This window comes from Marmota monax, unplaced genomic scaffold, assembly GCF_021218885.2.
Source record: "Marmota monax isolate L192 unplaced genomic scaffold, Marmota_monax_Labrador192_F-V1.1 WCK01_AAM20220418_F8-fsc00228, whole genome shotgun sequence".
Classification (NCBI taxonomy): Eukaryota; Metazoa; Chordata; class Mammalia; order Rodentia; family Sciuridae; genus Marmota; species Marmota monax.
The window spans coordinates 465,633-482,857 of record NW_026695240.1 but is presented as its reverse complement, the minus strand read 5'-3'; the positions used below and the strand labels follow the sequence as shown (position 1 = coordinate 482,857).

Sequence of the window (17,225 nt, the reverse complement as noted above, 5' to 3'; positions counted from 1 at the left end):
CGGCAGATTCCCTGGCAGAGAGGTTGATCCACTGCTGTGCTCTGCTAGGGAGCTCCCCAGCGCCCTCCTCAAAGGCCTCTGGGAATTCTGAAGGGCGAGAGCAGGCGCCCTCCACCAGGGCTACCTGCCTCTTCTAAGACCAGAGGTGGCCTGTTTCTCTCTCATGCCAGAGGATCCCCTCAGGTTGGGGAGGTCCCCACCAGGACCTCCTTTCTCTTCCCCTTCCCACCACCCCCACTCCTACCACACACACACAGGAAACGGGACACATGGCTACCTCGGGATTATTTTATTCACATGGCTTGGAATGATACAGGCACTCCTGCTGAACAGAGGACAGGCCTCCACCCTGCCCTGGTCAGTCGCCCACCTCCTGGCCCTCTGAGGGTTAGTGCTAGTTAACTCACACACAAAACGAGGGGAGGGGATGTCTCCGTCTGCCCAGGGCTTCAGACAGCAGCCGCCTGGGCCCCCTCCATCCTGGTGGGCCCTGTCTCAGAAAACCCCACACTGGGCAGCCGGACCCTGAAGCCACCCTCTTCCTGGTCCCCACTTCCACTCCGGGCCTTAGGGCTTAGAGACACCCTGGGGAAGCGGAACTTGGGTGACTTCTCCCCTACAGGGGACTTGGAGGCTGCATCACCCTCCTGTCCCTTAGAGGCCTTAGAAGGGGCTGCTAGGCCCACACGGGGCAAGCGGACCCTGACCCGGCCCCGACGACCCGAGGCCCCTTCCCCGCTGCCCTCTTCTTCCTCCTCCTCAGGGCTGGGGGAACCTTCTCCAGGGGCAGACTCGTTTGGGCTGAAGCCCACCCGGGGTAGCCTGAGCTTCGGGCTCTTGACCTTCTCACCCTCCTCGACCCCCTCCTTGGCCCGCACCAGGCCAAACCGGGGCAGCCGCACCTTGAGTTTCTGTGCGGCTTCTCCTTCACCCCCTGCCACCTGGTACTCGGCGTGGCTGCCCACGGCGGGTGGCGAGAGCTCCACGTCTGGCAGCGAGAGGCGGAAGGTGTGCTCGGCCCCCGGGGGCTGGCCCACAGTCTCCTCTCCCCTGGCTCCTGTCCCCAGTGTGGGCAGCTTCAGCCTCAGCCCCTCCTCGCTTGTGGCCACCTCATCCACCTGGGCCTCCCGGCTCAGCCCCACGTCCAGCTCCAGCTGGGGCACAGTCACGGTGGGCATCTTGAAGATGCCTTCACCCACCAACAGCTCACCACCTGCCACTTGGCTTCCAGGCAGGGACAGGCTCACCTGAGGCACCTGGACTTTGTAGCCTGCTGTGCCCTCTGCTGGAGGGGGCATGCTCTTGGCCTGCTGCCCTGGGGTGCCCGCCTCCCCAAAGCCGGTTAGTTCTACTTGGGGCAGTGTGATGCCCAGTGGGGGCATCCTCAGCACCCCCTCATGGCCCTCAGTGGCCACCTGCCCAGTCGTGGACACCTGCAGGCCTGATGGCCTCACTCCACTAACAGCCACTGCTCCCTCTGCCTCTGCTTCCTCCTGAGTCCCCAGGGTGACCAACTCCACCTCAGGGATCCTAAGATGCCCAGCTATAGACTCTGGCTTTTCCCCAGGGCTGATGCGTCCACCCTGGACTTCTGCTTCCTTCCCTCTGACCAGCCCAAAAGAGGGCATCTTCAGCTTGGGCATCTTGACCTTCCCATCCCAGCCCCAGCCCTTGCCCTCCAACTCAGCTGTCCCTGACACTAGTTCTCCTGGCTCAGCGTCCCGGCCTTTGACCCCAAACTTGGGCAGAGCAAACCTGGGCCCCTTGAACTTGACATCGGCCCCTGCCACCTCCACCTTGCCCGAGGGCAGGTGGGCATCCAGGCTGAGCTGTGGAATAGACAGATCGAGGGCAGGCAACAGGCCTCCATCTCCTGCCTCTTTGGCCTCAGCTTCAGTCCCCATCCGAGCCTTGGGGAGTGAGATAGCAAACTTGGACACCTTCAGCTTGGTAGCTCGTCCAGCCCCCTCAGCCTCTGCCTTGGCCACCTTTGGTCCTGAGAGTCCAAACTTGGGCAGGGAGAACTTGGAGGAGGGCTTGGCCTTCATCTCCATCATCTCCAGCCGCCCTTCCTCAACCTCCACTGTGGGCAGCTGAGGAGTGACAATCTCAACAGAGGGCACTCGGAAGCCCACTTCCCCAACACCAACTGCCACCTGGGGACCCTCTGGCTGCTCCACCTTGCCCACTTTGGCCTCCTGAACCTGTCCCTCCAGGCCGAGGGCCCCCGGTAGGTCTAGTTCCACAGAGGGCAGAGTGAGAGAGGGGACACCCACACGAGCCTCACCACCCACCTCCGGCTGCAGACAGGGAAGTGTCACTAGCTTTCCTGAGACCTCTGCACCTGCCTCACCTGGTTTGCCTTGGGACGGAGGCCCCACCCTCCCCAACTTGGGCATGGTCATCTTGGGCATCTTGAAGCCAAACTCTATCCCCTCTGCCTGCTCCGCCCCAGCAGCTTTTAGCTTCACCTCCGGTGCCTTGGGAGCTGCCAGCTGCACATCTGGTACCGCTGGCACCTGCATTTCTGGCAGCCGAATCTCTGACACTTTGGGCAGCTGCACCTCTGGGAGCTGCACTTCGGGCACAGCCATCTCAGAGACCTTGGGGAGTTTCATCTCTGACACTTTGGGCAGCTGCACCTCAGGAAGCCGAACCTCGGGCACGGCCATCTCGGGGACCTTGGGGAGCTTCATCTCTGACACTTTGGGCAGCTGTACCTCTGGAAGTCGAACCTCTGGCACGGCCATCTCGGGGACCTTGGGGAGTTTCATCTCTGGAACCTTCGGGAGCTGCACTTCTGGGAGGTGCACATCGGGCACGGCCATCTCGGGTATCTTCGGGAGCTTCATCTCTGACACTTTGGGCAGCTGCAGCTCCGGAAGTCGAACCTCGGGCACAGCCATCTCGGGCACCTTCGGGAGTTTTATCTCGGGGAGCTTCATCTCGGGCACCTTCGGGAGTTTCATCTCTGGAACCTTCGGGAGCTGCACTTCTGGGAGGTGCACATCGGGCACGGCCATCTCGGGCACCTTCGGGAGCTTCATCTCAGAGAGTTTCATCTCTGGAACCTTCGGGAGCTGCACTTCTGGGAGGTGCACATCGGGCACGGCCATCTCGGGCACCTTCGGGAGCTTCATCTCAGGGAGTTTCATCTCTGGAACCTTTGGGAGCTGCACTTCTGGGAGGTGCACATCGGGCACGGCCATCTCAGGCACTTTTGGAAGCTTCATCTCTGACACTTTGGGGAGCTGAACCTCTGGGAGTCGCACATCTGGGAGGGCTGCCTCAGGCACTTTGGGGAGCTTGATCTCAGGGGCCTTAGGGAGCTTCACTTCAGGCCCTTTGGGCACCTTGACCTCAGGCCCTGCGACTCCAATGCCAAAGGAGGGCATTTTGATGGTGGGCAGCTTCAACTTGCTCTCAGCAATAGCCTCAGGGGCCGAGGGCCGGGGCTCCAGGAGAGAAAGGCCAAAGGTGGGCATTCGAAGTCTAGGACCCTTCACCCTGGCCTCTGGACTGATCTTGGTCACTTTGGCCTCAGTGACTTCTTTCCCTCGGGTCCCAAAGCGGGGGAAACTGAGGCGGGGCATCTTCAAGGCCACCTCAGGCACCTCTCCCCGGGCCTCTGCCTCTTTGCCTGGCAAGGCCAGGTCCACCTCCACAGTAGGTGCTGCTACTTCCAGGGTGGGCACTGTCACTGCCACAGCCCCTTCCCGGGTCTCCAGGCAAGGAAGTGTGGGGAGAGTGGGTAGTGAGGGCAAGGTGGGCAGCTCCACTTGGGGGACCTGGATCCCTACAGCTGGAGGCTCCACAGCAGGTGCAGCAGGGGCTCCCAGCCCAAGGGTTGGCAGGTGGAGGCCCAAGCCACTGGGAGCCTCTGCTGAGGGGGCCACCTTGGGAGCTGAGACCTGAGGGACACCCACCTCAGCACCTGGCAGCCAGGGCCCAACCAGCTCCACCTGAGGGGCTGGGAAACGAGCTCCTGCTGCCACCTCTACCTCTGCCTTGGCCTTCCTGGGGGGAGGAGCAGCAGCAGCCAGCCGGGCTACCTGGGCCTCTTCGGCCACTTCTCTTACACGCAGCCGAGGCAGCTGGAGGCGCCGTCGGGCAGGGGCAGCTGGGACAGGACCTTTGACAGCCTCAGCTTTGAGGCCCCGACGCAGACGGGAGAACTTGGGAAAGGAGAACTCGACGTCAACGGGGGCCAGGTCTGCAGGGGCCCCCAGGGCCCCGGGCACCACCAACATCTTCTTCTTCTTCACAGGGGACAGACTCTGGATGTTCTGGGGAGAGAGGAGAGAGGCAGGAGGCGGTGGGACAGTGGGAGGCCGGAGCAGACAGGAAGAGCCCCACTGGTATTGTATATCAGGATGGAGATATTCTGGGTAGAGTATCTTGTTCCCCAAAACCATCCCCACTTCCTGCCTTTCCCCCAGAAAGCAAAGACATTCATGTAGAATCAACAGGAGTGTGGGAACTGGACCCCAAGATGTCTAAGTCCTCATCCAGGAATTTCCCCAGCACCCTTATGGTGCAGATGGGGATTGAGCAGCGCTCAGACTGGAACCTGGCCTTCCTGGTTCCAAATCCTCCCTAGCTGGCCTGGATCCGAAGATGGGAATGCCTCTTCAAGATGGTTGAGGGCCAAGGTCTGGGGTAGATGGACTCCCTCCCGGGGGAGGAGTTTAGGGACAATGAACGAGGGTGGGATTAGCATTAGGTTAGTGACAAGACAGAGGGCAAGGATGGCCCACGTTGGCGGGGAGTGGGGCTCACGGCGCAGAGACAGGATCGCTGGGGCTGTCCAGGACCGGGGCCGGGCTAAGCACGCGTACCAGCTTGGCCACCTTGGCCCGCGGCCCCTTGATCTCGTAGCCAGCCACGGTCCCGGGCCGCAGCGCCAGGTCTCCGGTGGGCACAGTGCGCTTCAGGCAGAAGGAGACCTTGTAAGGTTCGGCGCATTGCAGCAGGCGTAGTGCGTCCTCGTACTTGAAGTTCTCAAAGAACACGCGGGCGCTCAGGAGCTGGTCCCCTGCAGGCGAGGTGGAGGTGGGCAGGGCATGGGTATCTGCCAGCTCCGCCCAGGTCTGGTTCCGCCCACTTCCTGGGCGCTAGCGCAATGAAGCCCCGCCCCCGGGCTTAGCCCGCCTATCCCGAGCGCAGGCTTGAGAGGCGTTCCACCCCGACTAGGGCCAAGACCCTAGTAACGAAGCCCCGCCCATGGCTTTAGCTCCGCCTCTCCCACTGGGCACCGAACAAATCCACAACGCTCAGGTCTCGCGGGTCGCCTTTCCACTTCTCTACCCCAACCTCACACCTCAAAAGATGACTTTGTTTTCTTTACGGAGAGAATAAAATCAGAAGGTAACCTCCGCAAGTTCCCACACCATCTATTTATCTCCCTGCTCTGCTGGATCTTTACTCCTGTTCAAGGGATGAACTGTTCTCACTCCTGGCTCGGGTCAGTTCCTCTGCTGTTTGCCCAGCGATTCTCCCCTTTTCCCACATCACCTTGTGCCCTTTTTTTCTACATTATCCTATCAGCATAACAATATGCCATTTCTCCCATAAGAATGAATGTCTGGACCTCACAGTATGGAGTTCCTGTCCCATAGATCTGTTTACCTTGATGACAAAAAATGCATCGGCATTATTTACAATTCTCCAGTCACACTTTCCATCCGCTTACTAGCGCCCCGCTTCGCACCACATACATGAACTGCACCTTTCAAGGTCTCAGGCAGTGACCCCTGTGTAGTTCAATGGTCAAATCCCAAACTTCATCTGCTTGGACCACTTTATTTTATTTTACCCAACTTTACTCTTTTTCTCATCTACTTGTTTCAGTTGGTTTGGGGGGTGTCACACCTTCTGGAACCCCTCTGGAGGTTGCTGAGGCTACCCTCGAACTTGCATCGACATTGGGATCCTCCTGCCTCAGCCTCTCAGGTTGCTGGGATTATGGGCATACACCGTCTTGCTCAGCAAGTTTATGAACTCTTAAACACTGTTTGAGGTGCTCAGGCCTTGGGCCTCTTCTCTTCTCCATAAACACGCTACACTCGGCTTTGGGGAATTCTTGGGAAGCTCATCCAGATTTAGGAGTTTAAGGATCATACATCTGCTGATAACTCCCCAGTGTATCTCTCCAGCCAGCACTCCCTCCTTCACTCTGGACTCATAAGGCCTCTCTGTATCTGTAGAGGGTTGTTTTCAGGTCCTCCCCTCCTAGACATCAAAAATCTACAGATGCTCAAGTCTCTTATATAAAACAGCATAGTATTTTCATGTAAGCTACATACCTCTTCCCACATATATAAAATGAGATCTAGATTACTTATTTATTTTTTGGTAAGGAGGAATGAACCCAGGGATGCTTAACCACTGAGCCACATCCCCAGCCCTATTTTGTATTTTATTTAGAGACAGGGTCTCTCTGAGTTGCTTAAGGCCTTGCTAAGTTACTGAATCAGGTTTTGAACTCACAATCCTCCTGCCTCAGCCTCCCTAGCCACTGGGATTACAGGCACGTAACACTACACTCTGGCTAGATTACTTATAATACCTAACGCAGTGTAAATAGTTGTTACACTGTGTTGTTTAGGGAATAGTGACAAGAAAATGTGTCTGGACGTGTTCAGATACAATTACAGATGCAATTTTTAAAAAAAATATTTTCAATCTTTGGTTAAATCCTCAGATGCAGAACCCGAAAATATGGAGGGTGGACTGTATATCCAACTGCCACTCCACATCACTTGGGTGTCCAACAAACATCTCGCATCTAAGAGGTCCAAAATACACTCCTAGTCTTTTCCAAACAAGCACCAGCCCCAGTGTGCCCCATTTGTTAGACTAACAGCTCCATCCTCAGGTCGAAAATCCCTGGAGGCATCCTTGACCCATCTCTGTCCATGATATCCCACACTCAGTCCTGAAGGTTTCTCCTTCAAGGTATATCCAGAGTCCTTCTCTTCACCTCCAACAACACTGTTTTAGTCCTGAGCATCACTATCTCTTACCTGGATAATCAAAGAAACCACCTTGTTCTCCCTGCTCCCAACCCTGCCCCCTACAGTCTACTGTTATTGTAGCCTTTCAACATGATCCATTCTTGTTCCTCTTCTGCTCACAACACTCACAGAATACAATTCAAAGTCTCCCCTGCTGCTGGGGAGGCGAGGCAGGAGGATTCAAAGTCGTCCTCAGCAACTTAGTGAGGCCCTAAGCAACTCAGTGAGATCCTGTCTCTAAATAAACTTTTAAAAGGGTTGGGGATGTGGCTCAGTGGTTAAATACTCCTGGGTTCAATCCCTGGTACAAATAAAATAAAAGTCAAAGTCTCTGAGTAAATAGTCAAAGTCTCACCATGGCTTATTAAAGCCTTCCAAAAACTGCTCCCCCCTTGCCTCTCTGACATCAGTCTTACCATTCACTTATTGCATACACTGGCTTCCATATTCTTCCTCCAACAAACCAGCCATGCTCCCATCTTGGGATGTTTGCATTGGCTGCTCCCTCTGCCTGGACTGCTTTTTCCAGATGGCCACATAGCTTGTTTCCTTACTTCCTTGCAGACTTCCCACCCTTCCTAGACCACCTTGTGTAAAAATGCAGTTTTCTTCCAGGCATCCATAGCACATACTCCCTTCTAATTTACCAGAGATTTAACTTATTTTAACTCCTCCTCCACTGGATCGTAACTTATAAGTGCACGGACTGTTGTCTGTTTGTTCACTGCGATAGCCCAAGCACCTAAGTAATGCCTGAAATAGAAGGCTATTAATAAATAGATGCTGTATGAATAAATGTGAGCTTCACTCACATTTCCTAAAACACCCCTCGCTTACTGAACCCCTCTCCAACCTCTCCAGGTTATTAACTCCTCCCCTTTTCTTCTGCCTCAACAACACAAACTAGCAATTACATAGTGCTTACCATGTGCTACTTAGCTGTGTGCTGTTTTCAAATACTGACTCATTTAATCTACATAATAAACCCATGAGCTCAATACTAGTTGTTCCCATTTTAAAGATGAGAAAACGGTGGCACAGAAAGATCACAAGCTAGTAAACGGGGGCCTCAGGGATTCAAATCAGACAGGGAGCCCAGAGAGTCAGCTCCGAACAATCACAGTGCCAAAAAAGGCCCCGCCTTTTAGAGACCACGCCCACAACGCTGAAGTCAGTTTCAGCCCTTGGGCCCGGGACAGATTCCTAACTCCACCCCCGCAGGTCGGCCCCGCCCACGCCCCGGCCTCGCCCACCTTCCTGTAGGCTGAGGCTCCTGGCGGCAGGTGAGTCCTCGCGCAGCTCGCGAACGAAGATTCCTTCTTTACCGCCGCCGGCTACGTTGATGCCGCTGACCCCGGTCTGCGCCTCCGTCTCCACTATAATCTCCACCAACTCCGCTCGCCTCAGCTCCTGCAGACGGCGGCGAGGGGTCGCCATGGGACGCCAGGGCTACACCTCGCCCGGAGGTCGCCATCGCGCTTAAAAGCGGCTCTTAGGCGGGTTCCCCGGGCACCTGCCCCTCGCCGCGACCCAGGCTGGACGTCCGGGCCACTCATCCGGCACCTCTTTTAGCACAGCGCGCGGGCGGCTGGCTCTCTGCACTACGGTTAAACAGCTCCGCGGGCGTGAGCGCCACTGCGAGCCCCCACGGCTGCTGTCCCGAGGGGCGGGGTTGGAAGAGGCGGGACTCGGTGGAGGCTGCTAGAGGGGGCGGAGCCAGGTAATGGGACGGGACCGTTCGGGGAACCGGGATCAGAGAGCAGTTGGCGAGGTTGGGAGCAAATGGAGTGTGGAAGAGAACCGGGGATGAGAAGTCTGTGGCCGCAGTTTATGAGGGGTTTCTTTGGAGCTGGGGCAGTGACCCATATTCTAAGCGTGGGATTGAGCCACGAGGAAGGGCTTTAATAGCAGCAGAAGAAGGGGCGAGGTTGAGGATAGGATTCCTAGGAAAGGATTGGACCCCTAAGCCCGGCAAGATGAGGCAATGGGGAATGGGACTTGCCCTTGGCCCTGCAGGCTTGAATGTGTGTGACTGTGCTCTTCCGTAGACTCTATAACCTCAAGACCTGTATAACGCCCACCAGGGAGGGAATCTAGCAAAGTGTGGGGTGGGGGTCGGTGCGTGGGTAAATGAATGGTGGACCAACAGTGGTGGCATTCCTGGTATTTACTGTAAATGGTGCACACTGGCCCTGGCCCAGCAGCACGCTGTGTGATTGACGTCGTTCCCAGAAGAGGAAGTGAGAGGCCTGAGTTGTGTCTAGGAATCCAATCTGCCGTGTCTCTCTGGGGGAGCACCTTGCCCTCCCTGAACCCGTTTCTCTGCTGTAAAGTTGGATAACAGAGGTGTACTGGAAGAAGTCTGTGATTGTGAGCTGTGAACTAAACCAACAGGGATCAGAGGGGACAGGGCAGGGCATTGAGACCAGCAAGGACTGGAATTGAATTTAGGGCTTGAAGAGGGGAAAGCAGTTCTGAGCCTGATGCCCCACTGTGGTGGCTCCAGGGGGGGAGAGGACTGGGCATGGCAATGTGAGAAGGAGTAGGAAAAGCTGTGGCAGCGGCTGGAAGAGCATGACCATCCCCACCACCCTTTGGCTGTGCAGACCCTGGTCTAAGCATTATCTGTTCAGCCTCTCATTTCATTCTCCCTTCAGCCTTGGGAAATCAACAGAGGAGGACCTGAGGCCCAGAGGGGTAGAATGTCTTGCCTAATGTCACACAGCAAGTTAAGCCACTAGGCCTTGACCTTGGGTCTGTGGTCCCAGAACCCACAGGCCATCCTGAAGGCAGTGACCCCCTTGCCTGCCATTCCCAGCCTCAGCTTGGCTCCTGTAAAGCAGACCTGCCCTATGCCTGGCATACAGTGAGGCACATTAAGTGCCACCATCCCCATCTCCATAATAGCCAGGGTAGCTACCTTTAGAGGAGTCTTCCTTAGTGCCAGACTCTGCAGATGGCCCAAGGGTGAGTCCTCAAACCCCACAGATATGGGAACCATTATCTCATTTCACCAATGGGGGATTTAAGGCTCAAAGGGATGAGGTCACCTGCTCGAGGCTGCACAGCTGACATGGTGGGGAGTGGGATTTGATAATTCCAAATTCTTGTCTTTAACCACTGTACCACACTGCCTCTTCTGATGAAGGCTTTCTGCTGGGTTTCCTTAGCTTATTATCAACTCCTTTATGATCCAGTGAATTAGCTGCTTTGCATCGATTTGTGCCAGGCACTATGCTGAGCCCTTCCCATTATTATTATTTCCCCCTCAATTATATTTCCATTTCACAGATGGGGAGACTAAGGCCCAGAGAAGCCAGGAAGTGCCTCCTTGCTGTCCTAGTCTGTGCTCCCTGCAACCCCGCCTTGCAGGGCCTGTGGCACTCACCTCGGCACTCCGGCTCCTGGCCTCCATGGCACTGCTGGGAGACACGTGAGCCCTGGGCTGCTGCTTCCTTTCCCCCTTCCGCTGCAGAACCAACTTCAGTTCTGCATGAAGCAGCTGCCTCTGAGCCTGGGGGACAGGGATGGAGGGTTGAGGCCAGGAGAGGATGAGGGATGGAAGCCCAGCTTCCAGGGGAAGGGCAGGGTGGGCATCAGAAGGAGAGAAAGGCCCCGCACCCCAGCTGTCCCCTCACCGCTGCCTGGGCGCAGGTATTCCCTCCTAACAGGAGCCCGGCCCCAGATGCCACACAGCTATCTGTGGGGCTCCCGGCCTTCCGCTGGGGTCTTGCTGCCTGCCAGGGAAAGATCAGGGCATGAGGCTCCAGGTAGGCAGGAAAGGGCAAGGAGGGGCATGCGGCGCCAGCCAGTGCTCACCTGAGGGTCACCTTCAGCTCCTTGGGCCTCCTGGGTCCGGGGCGCTGAGAAGAATAATGGGAGCAGTATTATCAGCTAACACCCACTGTTGCTTCCGAGTGAGTGACCCTCCCCGCTCTATCAATGTCCTGTCCCAATAACGCAGGTGGGGACAATGAGGTTCAGAAGACCCCCCCACACACAGCCCATGACAACTGGAAAACAAGAGGCAAAGCCCAAGTGACTCCTGGGCCTGTCCAGCTGCAGAGCCCCAGGGCCAACCACCTGGACCAAACACAATATAATGACATCCACTCCCATGTGCTCCCAGAGGTCACAGCCCCGCGCCTTCCTGTGCTTTTTTAAAAAGTGAGGGAAAGCATGCCCGCCTTGCAGGGCTGTTCCATGGATCAAATGACTTAGTAGGTATAAAGTGGCCCACACGAGGGAGGAGCTTATGTTTGCTGTTATTACCAAGAATGTCCTGTGGTCCTGACCTTGTGTCCTGTCCCCATAGGTATCATTGCACGTGGACCTCAGAACAGCTTTGTGAGGTCAGTATTGTATTGAGCCCATTACAGAGGAGACAACTGAGGCTGGGGGCAGGGGAGTCACTTGCCTGGTGTATATATGGCCAAGCTGGGACTTGAACTTGTCTGACGCCTCCAGCCTCTTATATGGCAATAATAATAACTAATGGTTATGGAGTGGTTATTATTGGCCAGTCCTTGGACTGAGACCTTCACCTTCTCCCTCACCTCTGAAAACCCTGTCCCTTCAGAGAGGCCAAGAGAAGTCACACAGCAAAGGAGGAAGCAGAGCTGGAGGTCACATGCAGTCTTCTGCCACGCTCTCCCCGGGGAATGGCCATATATATTGTGTCCCCAACCCCCAACCCAGGTCACACAGCAAAGGAGGAAGCAGAGCTGGGGGTCACATGCAGACTTCTGCCAGGCTCTCCTGGGGGAAGAGATTGTGTCCCCAACCCCCAACTCCCGGCTAGTCCTCACAGCCCCCACCTGGCATGCCAACCCGCCAACCCCTGCTGTAGAGGGAAAGGTCAGACCTCACGCGGCACATTCCCTCACACAATGGCGCATCTGCTGGGCCAGCCACATTCCACCCCGCCCACCCACCCGCAGCTGCACAATGGCCCTTCATAGCCCACCACCAGCCAGGACAGAAGACATGGGGACCCCCTCAACATCCTGAGCAACTATTCCACTAGCAGGTCCCCCACAGTGTTGGAGGGCCCCTCTCTGGATTTCCTAGGGGTCCTGGTCTATGTGTTCGTCCCAACCTCCTCTCTCAGCCCCCACCCCTGCGAGCAGGGACAATCTCTCCCAAGCTGGTTCCCACGTCTGGGGTGTTCCTCTGAGTTGGGCCTGTGTCAGCACCCAGAGGCCTCAACGTCACCCTGGATAGGGTGGCTGTTACAAGGGTGGAAACCCAGGCTCAGAGGGGGAAAGTGTCCAGAGTTAGACAACCAGGAAGAGGCAGAGCTAGGGCCTGTGCCCTTGACCCTTAGTCGGTACTGAAACTTGCGCTGGTAGTTCTGAGACACGGGCCACAAAACAGCTGGGCAGGAACTAGATGGAGCAAGAGAGGTAGAGGGGACTGTGAATGCAATTTTAAAGTGAATTTGTTGGAGCCAGACCTGGCTAACTTGATCCCAGGGGGCCCCCATTTTACTGATGAGTAAGAGAGTTAAGAGGCTGGACATCACGACTGAACCCAGGTGTGAGAGCTAACCGGGACCAACACGGTATTCTAAACTGGGGAGTGGGGGTGAGATGGGCCTTTTGCAGGCAGCGGCAGATGGCGGGGACAGTCTCCTGGGCCAGGAGCTCCCTGCTCCAGGCCCTGGCAGTGAGAGTCACACCCAGAACCTGACACAGGAAGCCCAAGCAGGGCGGGAACAAGAGAGTGCCCTCCTTCCTCATCCCTACCTGGACAGCTGCCCAGCCCAAGTTATATTTAGCTCAGAAGTGCCCTTCCTGAGGAACATACCCAGCTCCTGGGGTGGGGTGGGGGCAGCTTCGGAAGGAAACCCACTCCACCCCAAGCACTCTGTGTTCCCAGTGATGCCCATCCTAGTAGGCAGGGGTAGGAGGTGGGGGAGACTCTCTGGGAGTCCCTGACTTGTGTCAGAGGCAGATCTGATGGGGTCTCCTGATGAATCAAGACTGGGGCAGTGACTGAGACCCTGTCCTGGTTCATGCCTGAGTTCCCAGAATTTTCAGCGTTCCTGTTTCTTGAGCACTTACTATGTGCTTTGGCTCATTCAACCCCCCGCCCAACACCTCCATGAGGCAGGTGCATCTAAGATATCCATTTAGACGCTGCTTGGGCCCTTCAGAGTGGCTGGGAATTAGGGGTTGTCGTCTAGGCCCCGCCCTTTGGCTGAGCTAGGTCCACTGAGGAATCTACTGAAGGCTCTGCCCTTCTAGCCCTTTCTTCAGTGGCTGCCACCAACCTCACTTGGGAATTCTGCCTGCCTAAGAGTCTCAGCTTTCCCAGCCACGGTGACCTGGTGTCCTCAGCAGTGGGAGCTGGGGGTGACCCGACTCATCCAGGCACCTGGATATTATCTGAGGTCACACAGTGGGGCCAAGGGGAAGTGTAAGGCAGTGGCCTCTGGCTGCCTCGGTGAGTCCCGGCTCCAGCACTTGCCAGGTATGAAAACAGGGGCAAGGTCCTTCTCATCTGAGACCTCAGTTTCTTATCTGTAAAATGGAGCCAGTAAAAATGGCTTTGAAGATTTGTGAGACAAGAGCAAGTCCTCAGAACATCCCAATATAAAGTGCTCAATTAACAGAAACATCTCTGATAGCAGAGTGTATGCAAGAGGGCTCCATCTCTCCCAGGGTCTCATACCCAGCCTTTGCTCCCCCCAAACCAAAGGGGAACTTCGAGTGAGAGATAAAATCCAGCCATCTTGGGCACCATCCTCCCACCAATAAGATCACCACCACCATGCCGGGCGTGGTGGCGCATGCCTGTAATCCCAGTGGCTTGGGAGGTTGAGACAGAAGGACTGCAAGTTCAAAGCCAGCCTCAGCAACTTAGCGAGGCCCTAAGCAACTCTGTGAGACTCTGTCTCTAAAATACAAAAAGGGGTTGGGGATGTGGCTCAGTGGTTAAAGACCCCTGGGTTTAATCCCTGGTACAAATGAAAAAAAAAAAAAAATCACCACGGTCCCCTGGCATTCTATTCCAAGAACCAGAAAGCCTGCCCTAGCTCTTCACAGGCAGTAACTCATGAACACTCTGTGAGTCGGCCTCTGTCAGCCCATTTTAGAGACAAGCAAGTAGAGGCACAAAGGCTGCACAGCCAGAAAGAGGGTGCAGCTGGGATTCAGGACTGGCTCAAAGTCCTCCTTCCTGGGCCCCGGGCACCCTCCCGGACCTCCCAGGACCCTGGGTCTCATTCTCAGCCTCGTCCCGGGAGGAGACCGGCTGGCTGATCTCTTACCTCTAGGCCTCCAGACACAATCGAGAGCTCCCCAATCCGTCTGTTCAGTCCCAGCCCTAGGCTGGGGGGGAAAAGGAATCGGGAGGGGTAGGAGGGAAAGACCCCAGCCATTGGCTGCTGAGATATGATGTCACCAGAGGGTGGGCAGTGGGGAAACAAACATCCCCTTCTCCCAGCTACATCCATGTGCGAGGGGGTGGGGACCAGGAGGCACCGCCTGTCCCTTGGCTGAGCCCAGACTTCCACCGGGAGCCCCACTTCTGAGACCTGTACGTGGCCACCCCAACTTAGAGACTCAGCACCTCACCCCCACTGTTTCCTGGCCCCCGGACCCACCCATGGCCTTGATGTTTCCTGGGGTCCCAGAGACAAACTCCTTCCTGCCCTCTCCCCTCACAATTTTGGTTTCAACCCGAGTTCAGCCGCTCCTGCCTGGCTGTGTGACCTTCCTCAGTAAGCCTTCAGTAAGTCACAGCTCATCTCTGGCCTCAGTCTCTCCATATCTAAGATGGAGCTCGTAGCAGAGCGAGTGCTACCTATACACATTTTGTTATTTATGGTTACACAAATTAGAGGGCCAGGTGGTCCTCTCGCAGGACTTGGGAACCCTTTCCAGTGAGACTGGGCATGGCAGAACCCTACTGCTCCTTTTCATGAAGTTGCTATTTGGGGCTCCTCCTATGTGCTCAATACTGTGTGGGGCGCCCACAGTTCTGTTTCCAAAGCAAGGAGGGTTCATTGGCCCAATATATAGCTACAGGAGGTTGTGGGGCTGGGCTCGCACCCCCACTCTGCTGGACCCCCAAAGACCCTGCTACACTCTCCTATCCCTCCTTTTCACAGATAAGGAGACAGAGAAGGTCAGTGACTCACCCAAGGTAGCATAGCAGGTAATTGGCAGTGGCCCAGCTTTTAATCCAGACCTGCCCAACTCCCAAACCAAGGCCACCAGGCCTCACCCCAGTTCTCTGGCCCCTGGCCCGGCCCCCAGCCTGCCCTGACTCACCAGACCCCGGGGGGCGGCACAGGGAGCACAGGTACCCCCACATGCCCCTCGCACCCACTGGCCGCTGCCCTGGATGCTTGTGGCTCTTTGAGCCTGGGCCTGGGGCTGGGGCTGGGATGAGGCTGGGGGATTACCCCCAAAGCACGAGTCAGCAGCTTCTGCCCCATTGTCCCTCCAGGCGCCAGCACCAGGCCCCCAGTCACACCCCAGGCCCTCATGCCAGCATGGGTGGCCCCTCTGTGGACCTGTCCCCCACCCCACACATAGGAGTTGGGGACTGCTCTTGAGGACATGGGGTGCAGAAACAGGGTGGCTAGAGCCCAGAATACTGGGGGCCTCCCTTTTCTCTCTGAAATGCCCCCTGCCCACTCTCAGCCACCAGGGGAGGCAGGAATGTGCTGAGCTCTGGGAAATGCCTTCCTGGCCTGGCAGCCACCAAGGGTAGGGGTGTGGCCGGAACCCGGCCAGCACCCTCCTCCTGAGCTGGGCGGGGTGGAAGGGACCTGTGGTCAGGGCTGCCATTGGGCCTGTGACCCTTATTTTACTGCAGTCTCTTCCTCTCTTTCATTGACCTCAAAGATTCATTTGTTCGTTTCCTCATTCAACAAACATTCGCAAGCCCTTGTCCAGCAGCAGGTCCTTTGGGGCCACCAACAGACCCACATCTACTCTGGGAGGCCAGACTCAGGAAAGGATTCCTGTAGGAGCTGACCTTGAAAGTCAAACTGGAGGTTGAGGCTGAGGGAGAGGGCAGAGGAGAGGGTTCCAGGCAGGGGGACCCACAGGGAACAAACCCAGAATGGCGAGGGTCATGATGGGAAGTCCCAGGCGGAGTGGTCAGGGAGGGCTTCCTGGAGGAAGTAGCCTTTGGGCTGAACCCGTAGGATACATAGGAGTTAATGCAGAGCAATGGGTGGTGAGCGAATGAGAAATAAGAGGGAGTGACCTGTGCATTGGCCCTTTGAGAATGTGGTTAATTGAGAGTGGGGGGAGGCTGAGTAGAGGTCTCAGGCTCAGCCAGGCAATGAGGAAGGAGTGAGACTTTGTACTGAGGGCCCTGGGCAGCTATGGAAGGGACAATGTACAACCGAGTTTGTTGTTGTTTTGTAGTATGGGGATTGAACTACCAGGGGCATTTGGGCATGGTGGTGCACGCTTGTACTCCCAGTGGCTCCAGAGGCTGAGGCAGAAGGATCACAAGTTTGAGGCCAGCCTCAGCAACTTAGTGAGGTCCTAGGCAACTCAGCAAGATCCTGTCTCAAAATAAAAAATAAAATGGGCTGTGGCTGTGGCTCTATGGTTAAGTGCCCCTGGGTTCAATCTCTGGTACAAAAAAAACCAAAAACCAAAGTCTTGAACCTCCAGGGGCACTTCACCACGGAGCTATATCCCCAGCCCTGTTTTTTTATTTTGAAACAAGATCTTGCTAAGTTGCTTCAAACTTGTATCCTCCTGCTTCAGACTCCCAAATTGCTGAGGTTACAGGCCTGTGCTACCAATGTCTGGCTCAAAGGTGATCTTTTAAGTGCTTGATGGTAGACATAGTCTGAGCTACAGGTCGGGTTAGAAGGAGGTTGAAAATCTGCCTCTCTCCACTCGCGGTCAAACAGAACATAGAGTTTGGGACACACTGTCCTCTGTGTCTCTCACAGCAGAGAACCTTGCCATTCCCAATCTTAGGGAAAGAGCTTCCGTCTTTAGCCATTAAATATGAAGCTGAAGGGCTGGGGTGCAGCTGAGTGACTGAGCATTTGACCAGCATATGCAAGGCCCTCGGTTCCATCCCAGGACAGAAAAGAGTAGGAGAAACCCAGCAGCAGCAGCAGCAGCAGGGTGACCCACGGATATGTCCCAGCACTCAAGAGGTTGAGGCAAGAGGATTACTGGGTCCCAGGAGATTGAGACCAGCCCAGGCCACATGGTGAGACCA

The 17,225-nt window shown here is 56.0% G+C and overlaps 1 protein-coding gene across 1 annotated transcript; it reads right to left on the bottom strand.

Moving 5' to 3' along the window:
- Positions 1 to 268: 268 nt before the first annotated feature.
- Positions 269 to 14,326, bottom strand: Prx (periaxin). The gene is made up of 7 exons (XM_046440132.2): positions 14,290 to 14,326; positions 10,836 to 10,879; positions 10,655 to 10,753; positions 10,405 to 10,530; positions 8,270 to 8,426; positions 4,839 to 5,035; positions 269 to 4,286 (listed from the first exon to the last, which is right to left on the bottom strand). Exons 4-7 carry the CDS (start codon positions 10,429 to 10,431, stop codon positions 450 to 452), a joined length of 4,218 nt encoding a protein of 1,405 aa, XP_046296088.1. The 5' UTR covers positions 10,432 to 10,530; positions 10,655 to 10,753; positions 10,836 to 10,879; positions 14,290 to 14,326; the 3' UTR covers positions 269 to 449.
- Between the last annotated feature and the right edge of the window lie 2,899 nt (positions 14,327 to 17,225).

Excerpts from the sequence above, each read along its gene's own strand:
- Prx (XM_046440132.2), bottom strand. The coding sequence starts at position 10,431 with ATGGAGGCCAGGAGCCGGAGTGCCGAG. Across the intron at positions 8,427-10,404 it reads CCAGGAGCCGGAGTGCCGAG|GAGCTGAGGCGAGCGGAGTT; the intron begins GTGAGTGCCACA and ends CGCCGTCTGCAG. Across the intron at positions 4,287-4,838 it reads GGGCCAAGGTGGCCAAGCTG|AACATCCAGAGTCTGTCCCC; the intron begins GTACGCGTGCTT and ends CTCTCTCCCCAG.